At 41.5% G+C, this 19,688-nt stretch overlaps 2 protein-coding genes across 9 annotated transcripts in view; both read left to right on the forward strand.

Moving 5' to 3' along the window:
* Positions 1–6,831, forward strand: part of CAMTA1 (calmodulin binding transcription activator 1) — an 888,068-nt gene extending 881,237 nt beyond the window's left edge. For all 8 annotated transcript variants that reach the window (XM_057544799.1, XM_057544797.1, XM_057544798.1 and 5 more), the window contains one exon: positions 3,545–6,831. In XM_057544799.1, the coding sequence (XP_057400782.1) occupies positions 3,545–3,608 (64 nt within the window). In that variant the 3' untranslated portion in view covers positions 3,609–6,831. The remainder of the gene's footprint in view (positions 1–3,544) is intronic.
* A 1,529-nt stretch (positions 6,832–8,360) lies between these two features.
* Positions 8,361–17,153, forward strand: VAMP3 (vesicle associated membrane protein 3). Its single transcript, XM_057529032.1, has 5 exons — positions 8,361–8,473; positions 10,262–10,343; positions 13,534–13,692; positions 14,464–14,515; positions 15,344–17,153. Coding segments are annotated over exons 1-5 (315 nt in total). The 5' UTR covers positions 8,361–8,471; the 3' UTR covers positions 15,364–17,153.
* Positions 17,154–19,688: the final 2,535 nt, after the last annotated feature.

Genomic DNA, 19,688 nt, shown 5'->3' on the forward strand with positions numbered 1-19,688 from the left:
CACTCTGATTTGAAACATCTATCTCTTAGAACTTACTAACAAAAATTCTAGTATCAGATGTTGTTCTCATTCACTTCAGTGAATATAATTAATTGTTTTCTGTTTCTTTGGAGGCAGAATAACAGTCAAACATATTTTATCCAATTGACATTTGATTTAAAGCAAAACAAAACAAAAAATTAGGCACCGCTGTCTTATCCTAATAATCTACCCTCAAGTAACATAAACCTCCATTTGTGATTTCAGTAGTGCAGACTGTAAAAGTCTCTCAAGTTCATCTAAACTTGCAGAGCTAAGTGAACACCAACATGGTCTGCAAATTGGAGAATGAGGCTAAAAGTCTTCGGTTGCCTTGATTCTTAGACCCATTCTTTTCATGTTTCAGATCTACTTCAGTCATAAAATTCATAAGTACGTTTTATGTGGAGGTGTTTTTTTTCCTCTAAAACATTGTAATAGAATCAACATAGGGTCTTTTAAAGGATGACGTCTTAGAATTTAGAAAATGTAACTGTTATCATCAGTTTCAACAATGTACTCATCTCATGCCATGGAAATTTTCCAAATGCATGTTTTTTTTGTACAGACTTTTAGGAAAACCAGTAAAGTAAGAATTGGGTTTAAAAATGTTTTTTCTTGTTGTTGCCCTGAGATATTGTTTGAGACAGCAGAGTGGAGGAGTGAAGTCAGACAAACCTGGCTTCAAATCCCCGTTCTGCCATTTATTAACTATATAATTTGGGGTAGGTTGCTCAATTCCTGTAAATCTCAGGTTCTACATTTATGAACTGGAGACGATTCTGATATTGTGAGGACTACATAAGACAACACATAATAAGGAACCCATGTAGCTCTTGCAACATCAGTGTTCTTTTTTTTCCTAATTTCTCCTTTAACAACTTCCCATAAAAAAAAAAATTCCTGTGCCATTTAATTCATTTTAATATTAGGTACTTATAATGCTAGTAGACTGTGAAAACTGCACAATGAAACCAAAAACTAAATTCTCCAGTGGAGTTCAGGAGTTAGGAAAGCCTAGAAAATTGGAATGTCTGAAAATTGGAATGTCTGAAAATTGGAATGTCTCATTTTTCCTGAGTAGACGATCGTGGTCATTCTGTGTGTGGACGTGCATCTCTCCTTAACTTAATGCTATGTGAGGCTAGCACTAGCTTTATAGCAGAGTATTTACGTGGTAACTTTAAAACCTTGTGAAAACTTTGTTGACATTTGAATTAGCTCAGAAAGAAACTGCCAAAAAAACTGCAGAAACAAATGTGACCATTTTAACTAAAAAAAAAAAAAAAAAGTTTATGTTATACCCACCGTGACCAGCTGATTACAGATTCTTTGGTATGAAACTATATGAAACATTTCTGGTTCATAATTCACACTCCTTTTTATTTCATCCCAGTGATGAACTTAAGATTTTTAAAGCCTTCCTGTTCACGCTAGCAAAATTGTGAATGGAGATCTTTGTATTTATGCTCTCAGGATTTGAGTTCAGAATTCTGCAAATTCTAGAAATCTCATCAGCGATGGAGTCTCTGTTGCACATTTGTGAATGAGTCCTGTACTAGTGCAGAAATAAAATGTCGTATTTGAAGTAGCATGCACATTTTGCCATAATTCAGCAAGGAGGTCTGCACAAGTACAGATACATTGCATGCCCAGAAGTAAAGGTGGCATCAGTGCATGCCTTGCATTTTTCCAGCCAAAGGGCTGTTAGTATAGATATTGCATGTTTAAAAATTGAACACAGAATATAGCATGTTTCAATTTTTAAAAAGCCATTTATCAAGTATGCATGTCCAAAATTAGGGACCTATAATGATGCACATTTCTGTACTGCAATATGATCCAAATCACCTGAAAAGTTAATAATCCATAGTATACTTAATTATAAAGTTTAAATAATACCTGGATCCAGTTACGAATATAACAATGTATTCTAAATGTACCTATTAAGAAAGAAGGCTTTAATAGTTTCGAAGATACACTGTTTGATCAAGCTGAGCTTGGTGTATTTAGTAAATAATCAGACAAATAAGTACGTTTTCAAACATTATAATTCTTTTTAGTATTGATAAAGTGATAAAGCTTTTTTTCTGAAAGAGAGCATCTTCTCTTTGAAGAGATTGTATCAACTTGGCAGAATTCTCAGAAACGATTCTGCTTGGAGGTGGTAAATATAATTTTCTTAAATTGCTATTATAGTACATATGCCATTCCATTGAATGCCAGCCTAGGTAATAGAGCAGTAACTTATTACTGGTTTTTCAAAATGTTTTCTTTCCACATGAGTGTTCTCTAGAAAGGAAACTAGCATTCACTTTAAAATAAAATTTAAATTTACTGGTATAACTTAAGATAACAAAGAGGCCCTACTCGTAGAGAACCAGAAAACTGTATTTGGGAGTTATTGACCTCAGTATAGGCCCATATTAGGAAAACAAATCAGATTCTTTTCTTGTCTTGCTGTTGAGGTAGAGTATATGTGTCCTGAGAAAGTGCCACTTCTATTTGGCTAAAATCATCCTCTCACACCCATTTTTAGCAAACGTTATTATATGGTATGCAGTGCTACAAACCATCTGTGACTTACAGGGCATACACTGACTTCAGAAGTGAGACCCTAAAGTCACATTTGCATTTGATCATTCTCATAGTCAGGCAAGCTCTTAGTTATTTGTCCATAAAGAGAAATAAATACATTCTTACAGCTTGGAATCTCTTCCCGGGTACCCCATCTGCATCAAGTGGCCATATTGAAAAGCCAAGGCAAATTTTTCTATTAAAACATATCGACTGAAACTGGTCATTAACAAATACTTTGCCAATGTGAACTTTCCATGACTCTATTTATAGCAATTGAAATTTGTTTACTACAAGATGTTTGATAAACAGAACAAAGTCCCTTACTGGTATTGCACCCTGTTGCTGTCCATCTGGGGGGCTGGGGGGAGTGACCTGAACATCTTTTAAGGCTACAATGTGGAATGGGAGGAAAGTAAGCAATTCTGAAAGTCATAAAGACCGCACGTCACATGAGCGAAATCAGAGTTATGCAGATGAGTGATCAGGTTCAAGACAGCTCACGATCTTGGGTCTGTGAGCAAAACAACAACTTACTCCCTAGGTATAGCCAAAGCTAAATAAATGTGTGTGCAGTTTCCCTAACTTGCATCCTGTGGAATTACAGGGCATTAACAGGCGTCCACCAGGCTAAAAAGAAAGTTATTTGAGCAATGAACTTTTTTCTACAATGTGCATGTTATTGTTACACTTCATTTAATGCAGTCAACTTCGGTTTTGCTTTGTGTTTAGAGGTCTTGATATAGAGCAAAGTTTCAGGAAGGGTCCCAGTCTTCCTCTTGGAATATTTTCCCCAGCAATTTCACAGGAGTTTCCTTTGCCATCAATCCTCAGAAGGGTTTTTGTCTTGGCTTTTCACTTCCGGGGGAATGGCCCTGCCCTTTCCTTTATGTGGTGACAGTTTCACTCTATAGTTATCACCTGGTCTTTTGTTTTGTTTCTCTTCCAGAGTGAAAGAATTGAAAAAGGCCAAGGAACTTGAAGACATACGGCAGCATCCCTTAGCAATGTGACACTGCTTTTCAGACTGTTTTCATTTCTGTTTTTAGCAGAGACATGCGACAACACACACACACACACACACACACGCATGCACGCACATGCACACACACACACACACACACACAACATAATCCCTCTGCAGTTTTGGGGAGATGAGCTGCAGGATTTTAACAGGAATGTTTTGGTCATTGCATTTGCACTTTCATGGACAACTTTTAATTTGATCAGCAAGACATCTTGGAATTCAATCTTCTGTTGGATCATGGGCAAACAAGACACCACGAGGAATCGAAAGAGGCTTTCCTCCTCTCAGGAAGAAGCCGTCTTCCTTCTCACATAGGGCTGTATTCAAACATCGTGTGGAACTGTACAAATATTTATACCAAAAATATAGATAAGAAAAGGTGGGGATGCACTAGCAACAAAGAGAATGCTGTTCCTGCACCTGTCAGTTATTTCCAAGAAGCTGAATCTTTGGGATTGATTCTCAGTGGAGGGCTTAGATCATACAAATCTTTATTGGGTCCGTGTGTTCTCATTTCCTTCACTGTGTTTAGTTGATTTTAATTTGTCTGTTTGTGTTTCAATCTTTACAGCACACTTAATGCAACTTTTAAAATCTGCAGGTTATTAATGTCTTGCGGAAATTTGCAGAGGGGCGGGTGCGTGGTAAACGGGTAATGCGTGGGAAATGATGAGGAACAGCGTACAGAGTTTAAATTTATTTTCTGTCCCCACCACCTCCCAAGAACCTGCGAGGGTAGTCATCATCTTGTCCCTTTTCTCATGTTCAGCACTTTAATTTTTTTGCCTTACTTTCATGTGCAATGAGAATTACTTAGAGAATTGGTAAAGCATGTAGCTTTTTTTAGTAGCCTTGGAAACTGTAGTCATTCTAAGGAATCATAAACCTTGCCTGGACATTTGCCACCTAAAAGATCAGTGTGGTGCTGCGTTCTGGCCAGTAAATTCCATATTTTTGGCTATATCTCATCCAACCTGAGCAGTTTCTGTGTATATATAGAAGGTAGAAATGGAAAGTGAGAAAATATTTGAAAGGGATTATATTAATTGCTAAATATTTTATTCACAAAGGTCAATAACATGGCAAGATAAAATTATTTGTATAGTTTTGTCTGAATGAGCGAGAAAAAATGTGGATGTATTGTTTGTATATATTGTATATATTAAAACAAAGAGATATGTGCATGAAATCAAGAAAAAAGAAATGAACAAAAGCAAAGCATTAGTGGCTATGGTCTGTAAAATGAAACAAAAAAAAAACTTTATTTCACTATAAGAGTACTTTATTTTAAATGTTCTTTAGAAGAACATTTTGCTAAAGCATGACTAAACTGCAAAAAAAAAAAAAAGAGCTACTGTATTAAGACTTAGGAAAAAAGGCAGAGTAACATTACTTTAAAAAAAAAAGGGTATGTTTACATTTAATTTTGGCTACCAGGAGTTTATTTTATTTTATTTAAAATTTTTTTTTGCCAATGGTGCCAAGTAATGTGAATGCTGATATTGCTTAAAAAAATTAAGTTACTTTTGCTAAACAGATAATCATGAGATGAATCAGTATATTGCTTAACACCATCCACTCACTCCAACAAAGAACACTTAGAACGGTCAAAACCTGACAAAAGAAATAGGATGAAAAGTAGAAAATGACTCACGTTTTCATATCTCCTGCTGGAAATCAGAAAATGTAATAAATATTGCACAAAAAATAACTACAAATTAAAAGAATGCAAACTGGTCTCGTAGGGATGTCATGGTATATGATTACTATTTCCACATAAGGAGCCAAAGAAATCTGATGCTTTTCACAACTCAACTACTAATGTTAAATCGAGAGAATACAGTTCGCATTTGCTGATGCCAGTTTAAAATTCCCAGGTTAAGTTTCAGGATCAGTTGGTGTAAAGCTGAGAGACTAGTTTTTTCCCCCTTGGTTCTGGCTGCCAACTGTAAGTGAAAACTCAAGGCTTGTTGTGAAGCCTAAAAATATTCACAAATCAGCTTTTAAACTGGTGTCTTAGAAGGAAGGTAGATACAAAAAGATTGTGGTAACAACTGGGGTCAGTGCTCTTGGTGCCTTTTCTATAATTGTACTTGTTTTTTAATTACTTCCTTTCACTGCCAACCTCGAATTACTTGTACAGTATACGTCTTACTGCTTGTGATCAGCTTTGACGACAGTGACAGCCCCACAACTAGCAGCCACCTGTACATTTGTAAACTGACCTGACTCAATTTTGTTTTTAAATGTGTGGGTTATGTTGCAGCTGTTGCAGTCCCCCAAATACCTATTATTTTACACAATTTGACCTATAGGAGGACACTGAGTAATTTACAGACACAAAGTTGCATTCATCAACGGGAAGAGAATGTGAAAGCCAGCTCTTTCAGAATATCCTTTATTAATACTGAATTTGGGTATGTTTATTCCATCTTGGTACAAATAACCGATCTTTTGACAAGAGTAATGACCTCAGTGGATTTGCTTTAACGCTCATTTTTTTTTTTTTTTTTTTTATGTTTCACATGCTACATTATTAGCTGAGTAAGTTAGAAAATCTGAAAGATAAAGATTGACATAGAATTAGGAGCGTTCTTATGGAGGGCATAGAAGTAGGTTCGAAACCTACCCATGTAACCTACCAGTACAACTGTGAATCCCAGGTGAGGTACAAATGCACTTCCACTGAAACGAAGCATTTCTGACCGCTTTTTCTTGGTTGTGAATCTTCATTTTTGAATATAAGACGATAGGTAAGCGCAGCTTTCTTGGATAATCTGAATTCCCAAGTGCCAGGAGTAGGATTTCATTATAAAATTAATAGCTAATCTTATTCTGTCTCCTGAAGAGTTAATTGCTATTCTTGTTACCCATTTGAAATCAGCTGTACTGTGTGAACGAAATCGAGACAATAACTAGAACCCTCTCTGGCTGCACGGTCGCTTATGGCAGTTCCACACAGTAGTTGGCGCCCAATGGGGGGTCCCTGAGACTTGCATGTAAAACTAGTCTAGATGTCTTCTTTTTTGTAAGTTTTATTTTTGTAACTGTGCATGTAAAGCATCATTGAATCAATGGATCTGTTGAAGAACTCAGCTGCTGGAAACCATGCAAAATGTTTTGAATTGCCCTTAAAATATGGAAAATGTTTTCTGAATGCTTTATATTCTTTCTGCTGTAAATTAAAAATGAAGAAAATTTCCCCATACTATGTGTGTTTTGCTTTCAACTCCACTGATATTGAAATCCAAGGTGATCAGCACGTTTCACACCATATGAAATCATTTCAAATATTTCCTTCTATCCCGATACAGTGTCTTGACCGTGAATGTTACACAGTTTCAGATCTGTACAGGAAAAGACAAAATTTCTCAGTGGAGCCACTGTTCCTAAAACACTTGCTTGTCAACTTTCTTCTCAGGCATCGCTCAACCTATCAGTCATTTGACTAAGTGCAGTTATCGGAGAGATAAAGACACCGATCTAAATTCACCTTTTCAGTTAAAACCCTTTGCAGTTTTTTAAAAGGCACTTTTCAGCTGACTACTAATACCAGCCTTCCTTTCCAAGAGCTCTGTCATCAGTCTCATTCCCTTTCAATGCAGAGCCTCATCTTGTCTCCCTGGTGGTCCCTCTTCCATCTAATCCATCCCACTGCTGCTGCCAGACAAATTTTGCGTGATAGATCTCCCAGATCCGTGAGGCCTTGATGGTTTCTACAACCCACTGCACTGAAATGACATTTGCCTTTCTTGTTTATCTTCAATCTTTATTCGGCCTTATTTTCACCTATGCCCCAACCTGCACACCCTGGTTGGTCTGTTCAAACCATGTCCATGTCCACTGTTTCTTTGTTCATGATGTTTGTTCCTCCCATGCCTGGAAAGTTCTCTTTTTAGCTACTTAACCCAACTCAGATCTCACTTCCTCTGTGACACTCTCTTGTTTATTCTAATATACACTAATATTTCCCTTTTCAAATTATCCCATTTAGAGTTGGAAAAGACAGTTTGGTGTTTATTTTCACTTCTCATCTGATCTGCCAGTTGACTTACTGGTGTTCTGTGGTGTTTTGTTTGTTTAATGTAGGAGTTGCCTATGTTGATAGGAATACTTTCAGTAACAACTTAAACACCTTGCACAGTAACTCACTGCATTCAGATTTTTGCCTCAGCCTCAACCCGAAATCAAAAGTTGAGGACCTACTCTGTGCTTGGGGGTCCGGAAATACAGAAACGTAGAAAGTACAGTCCCTCATGTCAAGGCTCCCATAAACAGATTATAATAAGGTCTGTGCAGTGACAAATATACGTGTCACAAATGAACACACGAAGAGAGGGAACCTAATCCAATCAACGCCCGTGACAAATACCCTGAATGAACTTCCGCTCTCATTTTGACAACTTTCTTGGGAAAATATGGCGGTCTCCAGGACCACCGGGTTAATGCGGCACGTTCAGCAGAAGCCCATGGGCTGTCTCCAATACTGTCAGGGCCAGAGAAATGACCCACGGGCCCAGAATAATGTAAAATGCCCCCATCTTCATTTATCTGCACAGTCCCTTTAAAGAGCCTAATGCACCACGTGCCTCAGCGTCCGTACACACGGCGTTAAGGACAGGGACCTACAACCCAGAAACCTGCCTCTGCGCTCTGCGGTGGCCCCGCCCGAGACGCCCCGCCTCTTCCGGCGCGCCCCCTAGCGGCCGCGCGCCCCGCCCACCCGCCGGCCCATCCCGGTGACGTCACCGCCCCCGCGCCGCCGCCGCTCCGCCCAGGTCTCAGGTCTCAGGTCTCCGGTCCCGCTGCACTGGTCCGCCGATCCTCGCCCGCTGCCGCCGTCGCCAAAATGTGAGTGACACGGCGCGACGCGGAGCGGCCTCGGGCCCGGAGGGCGGCGGCCCGCCGCTGGGACCCCCCGCCCGGCCCGGTTCTAGTCCGCCGCCTCTCGGAGGCTGGCGCAGGCCGCGCGGGCCTTCGCGGGGGCTCCCGAGGCCTGGGGGCGGGCGACCGCCCCGGGGGTGCAGACTGCAGACGGGCCAGGTCGGTCCCGCGGCGCCGCCGGCCGCCCGGGAGGGCCCCGCGGCCGGCGGGCGGACGCGGAAGGGGCGAGGGCGGGGCGGTCGGGGTTTTACGGAGGTAGGGAGAGCCGCCCCCGCCCCTCCGCTTCCCCTTTTTCCCTTCCTCCCCCGCCAAGTTCACTGAGGGGAACTGTGACCACTGCCCTCGTCCTGCAGAGCCTGCTCGCTGCCTGGTGCCTGGGCTGGGCTCCGGAGGTTGCAAGGGAAAAGACCTGGGCCCTGTGTGGAGGCACCTGCGGTCAGAGTGGAGTCTGGCGCAGAGCTTGCGCCTCTGCTCTCTTTTTAAGCAGAAGCATTCTTGTACTTGAAAACGTTGAGTTGCCTTTGGTAACATTCGGAGAACGCTAAGTGTCAAGATTCACCAGGACCCCCTGTCCCCCCTCCAACCTGTTCATTCGTCACCTACAGAGGAGGAAGGAATGGGTGCTTTCGCAGGGTTCCTTCCAGGAACTAGGGACACTCCTCTGGAGTGTTCCTGCTTGAGGCTGCTGTTCCGGTAGATCGCGGTGGTTAAAACCTAGATCCGTAGAATTATACAGAACCTGGTCTAAACACAGGCTCCACTGCAGCCAGCGGTGTGGACTTTCTAAACTTTACTTTACTCATCTTTGAAATGAGGTTAATAGTAGTGTCCCCCTCAAAGAGTTTTGAGGATTAAATGAGAAAATGCTTGGAGAAAATGCACCAGTACATGGCCCTTCGCTATTATCGATCAGACAATAAACTCTCTGAGGGCAGGGCTGGGATCTGCCGCATCCCTGGTCTTTGACGCATGGTAGGTATAAAATAACTGTCGGTTGAATCAGTGAATCAGTCAGTGGCTGTTGTATGCAAGACATGGGGAAGAGACCTGTAAGACACAGGAGTCTGTGATTTATTAGAGAAGGCAAAGCGATATATTTCTGTATCTGAAACACCAAAGCATTGCCAACCAAGTCATGGAAGCAATTAGGACTTCAAAGCCAGAGTGGTCAAAAAAGATCTTTCCGGGGGAAAAATAAAGCATTCGATGAGGATTTTAAAAGAAGTACTTCTTAAGAGAGGGAGCATTGCTTCATCTTACCTTTCCCACTGACGCCCCCTCAACCCCACGTCCTGGTGTTTCTGACTCTGTTTCTCTAAGTGAATCTATTTCTCCATACTGGAAAAAGGGCATTCTATAATTGTTCATAACTATGAAGACCATTCTTGCCACAGTGAAAAGCTCAGAAGAGTACTGAGTGCCTTTAAGTAGGTGTAGGTCTTAAAACAAGTGATAAAAAATGGGAAAGCAGAGTTTATCTATCTTAGGATCTGGTCCTTCAGTGATACAAAGGAGATCCTGTTAAACCTTCACTTCAGACCTTGGTCCCTTTGAACACGTGGGTGAATCTTTGAAGTTACAGAGGAATTAGAAGAGGTGTCATTTCAACCTCTGTTCATTGCTGCAGGAAGGATTTTCTTTTTCTGCTTTAGTTCTGAAATTCCTAACACTGAGGCTCCTCCAGTACATCTTCATACTTACAGAAGTGTGTTCGGAATCCTAATTTACTCACGCTTGTGTCTTTACATGTTTCAGGACTACAAGCGCACCTGCAGGGTCAAGTGCTGCCTCTGGCAGTAGTAGAAGACTTCAGCAGACACAGAATCAAGTGGATGAGGTATTGCCCAGAAGTGCTGAAAACATGAATCATAAGCCAACATGGGAACACTCTGGGAATAGCTCTGTTTAGAAAAAGGATCGTAAAAGTGTGAATGTAAAGTAAATTTTGACTGTCATAAATGTAACAAATTTTTGTCCGCTACTGTTTTGCAAGCCCTTATCTAAGCTCCTGAGAAGTCATGTCCTACTGGTTTCAAGCTTGTTTTCCTGTGACCGAATCACATACCTAAAGTACAGGCTCTCCTCTCAGAACATTCCTTCAAGAATCACTTTATGATGTATATTTTGCCACAATAAATAAAAAATTAGAGAAGAAAAAAGAACCACTTTATAAAATAAGATAATAGAATTTTAAGGATTAGGCCTATAGATTGCGCAAGCCAGGACCAATCCTTCTGACCAGATTTTTCATCAAAATTCTTTTTCCAGTAGCATGACGTACTAGTTACCCAGTCCAGCAAGTCTCTGTAGATTGTTGCCTATTGACGTGCAGAAGGCAGGTGCTGGGAAACTGCTCTAGCCCAGCAGATCCGTATCTGTGGAATTCTTGAGTTAGAAGACCCTCAGAGCATCTTTTGTCCTGCCCTATATACGCAGACCTACAATGGAAAATTGTTTGAGAAATTCAAGCTAGTATTAATATTTCCATAGTCCTAAAAGCTATCACTGCTGAACAAGGATATCTTGGTCTTTCTGCATTTAGCTGCCTTATAAAGCAGAGTTAAACTAATGTTAGATTCTGTTGTTAAATCATATGGTAATATTTTGGTCTGAAGGTTTTGTTAAAAGCTATCACTGCTGAACAAGGATATCTTGGTCTTTCTGCATTTAGCTGCCTTATAAAGCAGAGTTAAATAATGTTAGATTCTGTTGTTAAATCATATGGTAATATTTTGGTCTGAAGGTTTTGTTTATGACTTTAATTCTGAAATTTTTACATTTTCATGCTGAGAAACCCATTCTAATTCCATCCTACATGAAACTTCTGTTAACTTACGAAATCAAATTGGGTCCTTTTTCTTTACTAAAGAGAGTTGTTTTGTTTTGTTTTAGATTGAGGTAAAATTTACATAACATACAATTAACCATTTTAAAGAGCACAGTTCAGGGGTATTTGGTATATTCACAGTGTTATGCAACCATTCCCTCTGTCTAGTTTCAGTTTTTTCTTTATCCCTGAAGAACACCCTGTATGCATTTAGTAATCACTCCGCATTCCCCCTTCCTCCCAAATGATAGCCTCTAATTGGCTTTCTGTTGCTATGGTTTTGCCTATTCTGGGTGTATCATATAAAAGGGATACAATACGTGGCCTTTTGTGTCTGGCTTCTTTCACTTAGCATCACATGTTCTACATTCATCGAAGTTGTAGCGTTTATCAGTACATCATTCCTTTTTATGGCTGAGTAGTATTCCATTGCACATGGATACCTCAATTTGTTTATCCATTCATCTGTTGGTGGATTTTTGAGTTGTTTCCACCTTTTGGCTGTTATGAATAGTGTTGCTATAAACGTTTGCATATAAGTTTCTGTGTGGACACCTGTTTTCATTTATCTTGGTTATGGGTCTAGGAGTAGAATTGCTGGATCATACAGTAATACTATGTTTAACTTTTTGAGGAACTGCCAAACTTTTCCACAGTGCTGTACTATTTTACATTCCCACTAGCCATGTCCAAGAGTTCCTGTTCTTCCACATCATCACCAACACTTGTTATTTTCCATTTTTTTGGTTATAGCCATCCTAATGAGTATGAGTTAGTAACTCATCTTGGTTTTGATTTGCATTTCCTAATGACCAATGATGTTGAATATATTTTCATGTGCTTGTTGGCCGTTTGTATATATTCTTTGTAGAAATGTCTATCTAAGTCCATTGCCAGTTCTTTAATTGGGTAGTCTGTTTCTGGTGTTGGTTGATAAGAATTCTTTATATATTCTGGATATTAAATCTTTGTCAGATAACATGATTTGCAAATATTTTCTTACATCTTGTGGATTGTCTTTTCACATCCATGACAATGTCTTTTGATGCACAAAAGGTTTTAATTTTTATGAAGTCCAATTTATCTGTTTTTTCTCTTGTTGCTCTTGCTTTTGGTGTCAAATCCATGGCCAAATTCAAAGTTGCAAGGATTTACTCTTACGTTTTCTTCTAAGAGGTTTATAGTTTTAGCTGTATACTGAGATCACTGATCCATTTTGAGTTAATTTTTGCATTTGGGGTAAGGGTCCAGCTTCATCAAGTGGCTGTCCAGTTGTCCCAGCACCAAGTTTTGAAATTGGAAAGTGTGACTCCTCCAATTTTGTTTTTCTTTTTCAATATTGTTTTGGGTATTCAGGGCCCCTTGGAATTCCATATGAATTTGAGGATTGGTTTTTCCCTTTCTGCAAAAAAAAAAAAAAAAAGCCATTGGAATTTTGATAGAGAGTGTGTTGAATCTATACATATGTACATCACTTGGGGGAGTACTGCCCTCTTAAAAATATTTAGTCTTTCAATCTGTGAACATGGGATGTTTTCCCATTTCATTAGGTCTAATTCCTTTCAGCAGTGTTTCACAGTTTTCAGTGTGCAAGTCTTTGGCCTCCTTGGTTTAATTTATCCCTAGGTATTTTATTCTTTTGGGTGTTATTGTATGGAATTGTTTTCTTAATTTCCTTTTCATTGCTAGTGTATGGAAGCACGCTGATTTATGGCTATTGATCTTGTACCCTAAAACTTTACCGAGTTTGTTTACTAACTTTAGTAGGGTTTTTTGGTAGATACTTTGGTATTTTCTGTACATGGAAACATCTGCAAATAGAGATCACTTTACTTCTTTTCTAATTTGGATGCCTTTTATTTCTTTTTCTTACCTAATTTCTCTGGCCAGAACTTCCAGTACAATGTTGAACAACAGTAGTGAAGGTGGGCCTCCTTGTCTTTCACCATTGAGCATGGGTGTTAGTTGTGGGTTTTTCCATAGATGCCCTTTACTATGTTAAGGAAGTTCCCTTCTATTCCTAGTTTGCTGTGTGTTTTTAACTTGAAAGGGTGAGCCCTTTTTTCTTTTTTTTGAATGAAAGTTTGGCTCAAAGTAGTAAAGTGCTCACCTGAAAAAAAAAAAAAACGCCAGTAAATTTCACTGAGGAGTTTTGTTCTTCATTCCTTTACGTGTAACTGAGCGTGATCGTATTCGTCAGGTGGTGGACATCATGAGGGTCAACGTGGATAAGGTGCTGGAAAGAGATCAGAAGCTCTCTGAGTTGGATGACCGTGCAGATGCGCTGCAGGCAGGGGCCTCCCAGTTTGAAACGAGCGCTGCCAAGCTGAAGAGAAAATACTGGTGGAAGAATTGCAAGGTAGTTCGCTTTTAATTGGTCTTTACATTAAGTCACGCTCTGTAGTCTCAGGGTAGACAGAGGCTACAAATGTTGGACTTTCATGAACCTTGAGTTTGCCTTCCCTCACGTGGAAGTGTGGATTGACTCTGAATCTAAAGCACTGACTGCATATCCTCCTCCTGTCCCCACAACTGGGAATTCTCCATGTTCTGGGGCCAACCTTCAGAAGCATGTAGAACGGGAGTGCCCCAAATCAGTTGTGGACCTAAGCCCCTTCCAGCCCTCCACCCCAGCAGAGACCTGCACGCAGATTGACAGGAGAGGGCTGGACAGGCGGTCAGTCTCCACGCGGCTGGGAACGGCTCCAGTGTCAAAGGAAGGAGCCGCTCGAAAGCCGCAGCGGGCGCCACAGAAGGGCAGGAAGCAGCGCACGAGGAGCACGGCCCAAAGCAGAGGCTACACAGCCGCGATCGCATCCCTTCCTGGGTTGGAGGTGACACTTTCTGACACACGGGACAGGCTTAGTAGCCCTTCTTTAGGTGGAAAACAGGTATACACAGAGGCCTATCTAGGGACCACAAATCATTTGAACGTGTTATAAAAAGCAGATAAGTAACTTCCAGGCCCTAATTGAGAACATGAAGTTTAGGCTTTAAAAATTATGAATATTTCAGGTGGTGGTGCACCTTAATTTCTCCTTCTGTGACTAGAACGATATGATATGATACTCCTCAGTAAGCGCGTTAGTCTCTGGTTTTGAGTGTGAACTGGACTTGTGTGTCGTTACAGATGTGGGCGATAGGGGCCAGCGTGGTCGTCGTCATCATCATCATCATCATCGGTGAGTTCTCCTGCTCCAAGCTCGCTGCAGAAGTCTTCTCTGCTCACAGTTGACTGCATATACAAGAACTGCAAATAAAAGTTCCCTCGGAGATGTTAGTTTATCCCAGAGGTTTTTGTTTTCATTATTAAGTGTTTTAAGTACTTGGGTGCTGAGTCTGAGATTTTCCGATACAAACATTAATCCTTTGAAGTTAGAGAAAATTTATTCATATCCACTGAATGAGTGGAAGTAAGTTTTCTCTCTGAATATATTTTCATCAGAGAGTTCCTTTTATGAGAAATAGTGTAGTCTAGCGATTAAAAGCATGGACTACCTGTGATCCACCCTAGCTCTACCATCCAGTTGTGTGGCCTTGGGCAAGTAATTTAATATCCCTGAACCTCAGTTCCCTCATTTATAAAATGGGGATAATAATAGTACCTACCTCATATGTTTGTTATGAGGCCAAAGCTGTTAATATATAAAAGGTGCTTAGGATGGTGCCTGGCATATAATAATAATAGTTATATAAATAAATGTATATACACACAACTATCATTACTATTATTATGATCATTACTACTGCTACTATATACAATATTGGAACAGCCCATTGCCATTCGTAGCCCAGTGCGTGAGAACTATTTAAAGAAATATATCTTGCATCCTTTTTTTGACAGCCTCCTCTAGCCCTCCAAACAATGTAGAGAAGCCACTAATAGGAAATTGGACAGAAATTGAATTTCTGTTCACACTTAGACTGCAGCGTTTGATGTTTATTCTGTATTTGCACTGAAAGACTAAACTGTTGTTTTTCCGCTTTTTTGCATCTCCCCTGCTTATTAGTGTGGAGTGTTTCTTCCTGAAGAACCAGTGAAAGTCCAGCCTGCTGTTCAAGAAACCTCTTCAAGAGTTTTGATTTAGAACCTGCTATATTATCAAGCTTACCTACTGTTATATCTAAAATGATTATTTTCTGTTAGTGACTGTAAAGTTTGTTTTCTAGGAAATGTGCCTTTGTTTTGTAATATGCACTCCAAACTAGAGGTGTAGTCAGCCCAGCCCCCATTTTGCACAGTGCCTTTTCAGATTTACATATGGGCTGATGAAGAGGACTTCTTAAGTTGCAGAGTGTAATAACCTGGCAGTAATGTTGTCTGATTAACTGCCAGTGATTCCAGTGAAGGAAGTTTGTTCCAAGTTAGCTGTCCTCGTCATACGACATTACTCTCATTTTAAACCTCTGGGTAGTCAGATTCCAATTTGTGCCTTCCAGAAAGAACACTACTGCCTAACACAAATACAGGCTGTGCCTTATTTTGCTATTTTTCTGATTCCCTTTAAGAGAACTCTCTACTGTTTATAAACACTGCTGACTCTTTCGCTGTTTTTAAAACAAGTTGCTGGTAAAGAGTTTTTGCTCCTGCGTTAGATATGAAGATGTTTACTTTCTTGTTACTGTTATGTATCACTTGCTAAAAATATTGTTTTAATCAGAAATAATAACCTCGTTAACACATTTTTATAGAACTGTGGCTGTGACCAAAGTTTCTGTTTTGCCAAAAAGTTAAATCCCAGTCAGATGTCAAGTCTGTTCCTGGTAGATAAATTCAGAAAAGTGACCAGTGGGACTCAAGGTGCCCTTCAGAATTAAAATTGTAATATTGTGTGTGAACCTCTGACATCCTGGCAGGCCTTTCTTGCCCTTGAAAGGCTGTAGGTCTTGCGACTCTCCTTCCGATCCAGCATTTTTCCTGGGGGTTAGAGAAGGTTTGAGCTCGACTGACCATCTCATTCCTGTAGACAGAGTTTTACCCAGCCGTTTGCAGATTATCAGCTGTAGACTCCAATATGTTTCTAATAATTATGTGAGCAACAGTTCTGTAGTCTTCAAGTGAGACCATCTGTGAACTGGGCATTTTCTGGTCCAGTCTCCACGGACGATAGCTTTTTGGAGTTTGTTTCCTATTTTGACCCATAGTCCGCTTCCTAAATCTGTCTTCTAAATTATGCTCTCGATTAGGCATTGGTCGGGGGGACGACTCTTTTTACAGAGGATAGCTAACCGGAGACACTTTCTTTCTTCGATGTCACAGACTGTCTGCATAAGATGCTGCTTTGGGAATAGCTGTTGTCATCTGAGAGGCTTTTGTTGTGTACGTGAGACTTTGGACATCAGGGTGTGAGGCTTAAGGACAGGAATTCAGGTAGGAATGAAAACAGACGAGGCACTGAGGGGGAAAGGAGTCTTAACCACCCTGTGACTCACCGTTAGCGGGATATTCTAAAATTCTTGTTCACACACTAGTTTGTGACTTACAAAGCAAGTTAGGGTGCACCAGGACCCAGGTTCCATTTCTTTAATATCTGTTCCCCTGACATCAGTGAAATGGTGTGAAGTTGAAACTATGCCTTGCAGTGTGCCCACCTGGGAAGAAGGGAGCAGCTGCCAGTATCGGGACGTTGGCCCCCCCTCGGCTCAGGTCTCCGGCCGGGTCTGACCCTGAAACCTCGGTGCTCTCTCCTTGGCCTCGATGCTCAGTCCCATGTAACCCACTGGCTGCTGCGTTAACCCAGGAATACTTCGCCTGTATCTGTGCATTTAGCTGGGAAGTCGCCCACTATAATAAACTGAATAAAGTATGTATAAACATAACTCCAGTGCTTGTGTTGCTTGTAGGGGAACAGCTGAGCCTGGTCCAGGTCCTCAGGAAATGGCGCTCCTTGCTGCTCCACCGGCCTCTCCCTTACAGACCCCGAGTCCCCTTCCTCTTGCTCTCTCACCGCTCCCCTCCCTGAGGACTCTGAGCTCCTTGCATACCACTCCCCATGTGAAGCGTGCTTTTCAGTAGAGGCGATGAGTGGGGAACTGGCTTTCTTATGATTCCTAAAACGTTCAGAATTTGGCTTTTGAGTTTCTTAAATATATGGTCTTTCAGAAGTGACTTGTATAGAGCCGGCCGGTATGTGCTGGACCAGGTCGCTGCCCACGTGGGGCATGGGAAGATGACTTGGGTGGGAGAGGGACGCCTCTTGTTTTCATTCTGCATCTTTCCCCTTGAATGTACTTCCACTCTTACTCTGCAAGCCCTAGGGAACGATATAATATGGGTGGAAGGAGACTTGCTTATGTTCACAATAAAATGCCAGTTTTCAATAAAATGCCAGTTTTCCTGGGATAAACAGGTTGACGTTTTTCCATTGCCTTGGATAGACAGTCACTGCTTTTCTTGTCTGACATGCGATCGTGTCCCTGGGAAAGTACTAACTGTAGAATCGTGCCTTTTGTTCAGGACCATGATATAATGAAATATGTATGAACTTTTGGTGCCATTTTCAAAGGAAAATCTACCGTAAAGGGGCTCCTCTTTCTCTGCTTCTCCCTTAAATGTCAGGGTTCCTTAGGGACTTCTGTTTCCATTCTACTTACCCTCCCCAGGCAATCTTATCTGTTCTCATGATCCCTCTATTTTTTAAATGGAATGGTTCTTAAGTAACCACTTCTTTTTTTTTTTTTTTTTTTTGAAATTCACGTTCTTTTTTTATTTATTTATGACTGTGTTGAGTCTTCGTTTCTGTGCGAGGGCTTTCTCCAGTTGCGGCAAGTGGGGACCACTCTTCATCGCGGTGCGCGGGCCTCTCACCATCGCGGCCTCTCTTGTTGCGGAGCACAGGCTCCAGACGCGCAGGCTCAGTAATTGTGGCTCACGGGCCCAGTTGCTCCGTGGCATGCGGGATCTTCCCAGACCAGGGCTCGAACCCGTGTCCCCTGCATTGGCAGGCAGATTCCCAACCACTGCGCCACCAGGGAAGCCCGATCCCTCTATTCATTCATCTGCTGATGAGACCTGGCCTGTTGGACATAAGCCTCTCAAACTCAGCGTTCACCAGACAGAAGGACTCATCCCCTGCCCCATGCTCCTCCTCCGATCATTCACAGTGTCTGTTCCAGAAATGGCGCCGTCACCTACCCAGTGACCACACCAGCCAAATCCACTGGACTTGCTGCTCTTTTTGGTCACCATCTATGTCACTCAGGATACGCTGGAGGTATGCTATGTACCAGACACCTCCCAAATCGCCACGGCTCAAAGTTTTTTCCTTGCTTGTGCTCTGTGTCCCACGCCAGTCAGCAGGAAGGCTCTGTCGTCAGTCCCTGGGGGGTGGGGTGAGGGGACTTCCTGTAAACATTCGTTTCCGGTTATCACTGCGGAAGGAAGGGACCGGCAGGAATTGTGCACTGGCTCTCAACGCCTGCGCCTGGAAGTGGAGCCAGCAGTTCTGCTCACGTTTCATTGGCCAAAGCAGGTCAGGTGACCGTGGCTCACCTCAGAGGTGGGAGGGAGTCCTGTCTGTCACCCAGGGGAGACATGGAATGTTTGTGAACATCTTCCTTTGTGTCAACAACTTCAAAGAATGGGGGCAAATTCCCCGTGTCTTGCATTTTCTAATGACTTCTGTCTCTTACACGATAATTCTATATTTACATCACCAATAAAACGTTTCTTAAAGTATGGTAACTTTTTTATTGGTTCTGAATGATGATTAATTATTTGCTTTAAAATTGACCAGACTCGGGCTTCCCTGGTGGCGCAGTGGTTAAGAATCCGCCTGCCCATGCAGGGGACACGGGTTCGAGCCCTGGTCCGGGACGATGCCACGTGCCGCGGAGCAACTAAGCCCGTGCGCCACGACTACTGAGCCTGCGCTCCAGAGCCCGCGAGCCACAACTCCTGAAGCCCAGGCGCCTAAAGCCCGTGCTCTGCAACAAGAGAAGCCACCGCAATGAGAAGCCCACGCACCGCAACGAAGAGTAGCCCCCGCTCGCCTCAACTAAAGCCGGCACACAGCAATAAAGACCCAACGCAGCCAAAAATAAATAAATAAATAAATAAATAAAAAATACCTTAAAAAATAAGATAAAATAAAATTGACCAGACTGCTTAGTGCATTTAAAAATAAGCAAACTTATTTCCAACTGAGCAGCTTTTCATAGTAGCAGAAAATTCAATCTGTAAAAGTAGAATTTACCAAATAAACCAATTATGGCATAATTATTAGAAAATAATTTTTTTTTTCTCATCCTTTAAATAGCAGGCTAAGTGCATTTAGAAATCTTCTACTTGGCTTTATACCGCCAAGACGGACAATCCCCTGTTGGGAGAAGTGCCTGCCTCTGGCCAAGGCTCTG

Source organism: Balaenoptera acutorostrata, chromosome 1, assembly GCF_949987535.1.
Source record: "Balaenoptera acutorostrata chromosome 1, mBalAcu1.1, whole genome shotgun sequence".
Taxonomy (NCBI): Eukaryota; Metazoa; Chordata; class Mammalia; order Artiodactyla; family Balaenopteridae; genus Balaenoptera; species Balaenoptera acutorostrata.

What these genes read in the sequence shown, in the direction of transcription:
- VAMP3 (XM_057529032.1), top strand. An exon ending in CACAGAATCAAGTGGATGAG is followed by an intron (nt 10,344 to 13,533) that starts GTATTGCCCAGA and finishes CGTATTCGTCAG; the next exon opens with GTGGTGGACATCATGAGGGT. An exon ending in CATCATCATCATCATCATCG is followed by an intron (nt 14,516 to 15,343) that starts GTGAGTTCTCCT and finishes CCTGCTTATTAG; the next exon opens with TGTGGAGTGTTTCTTCCTGA.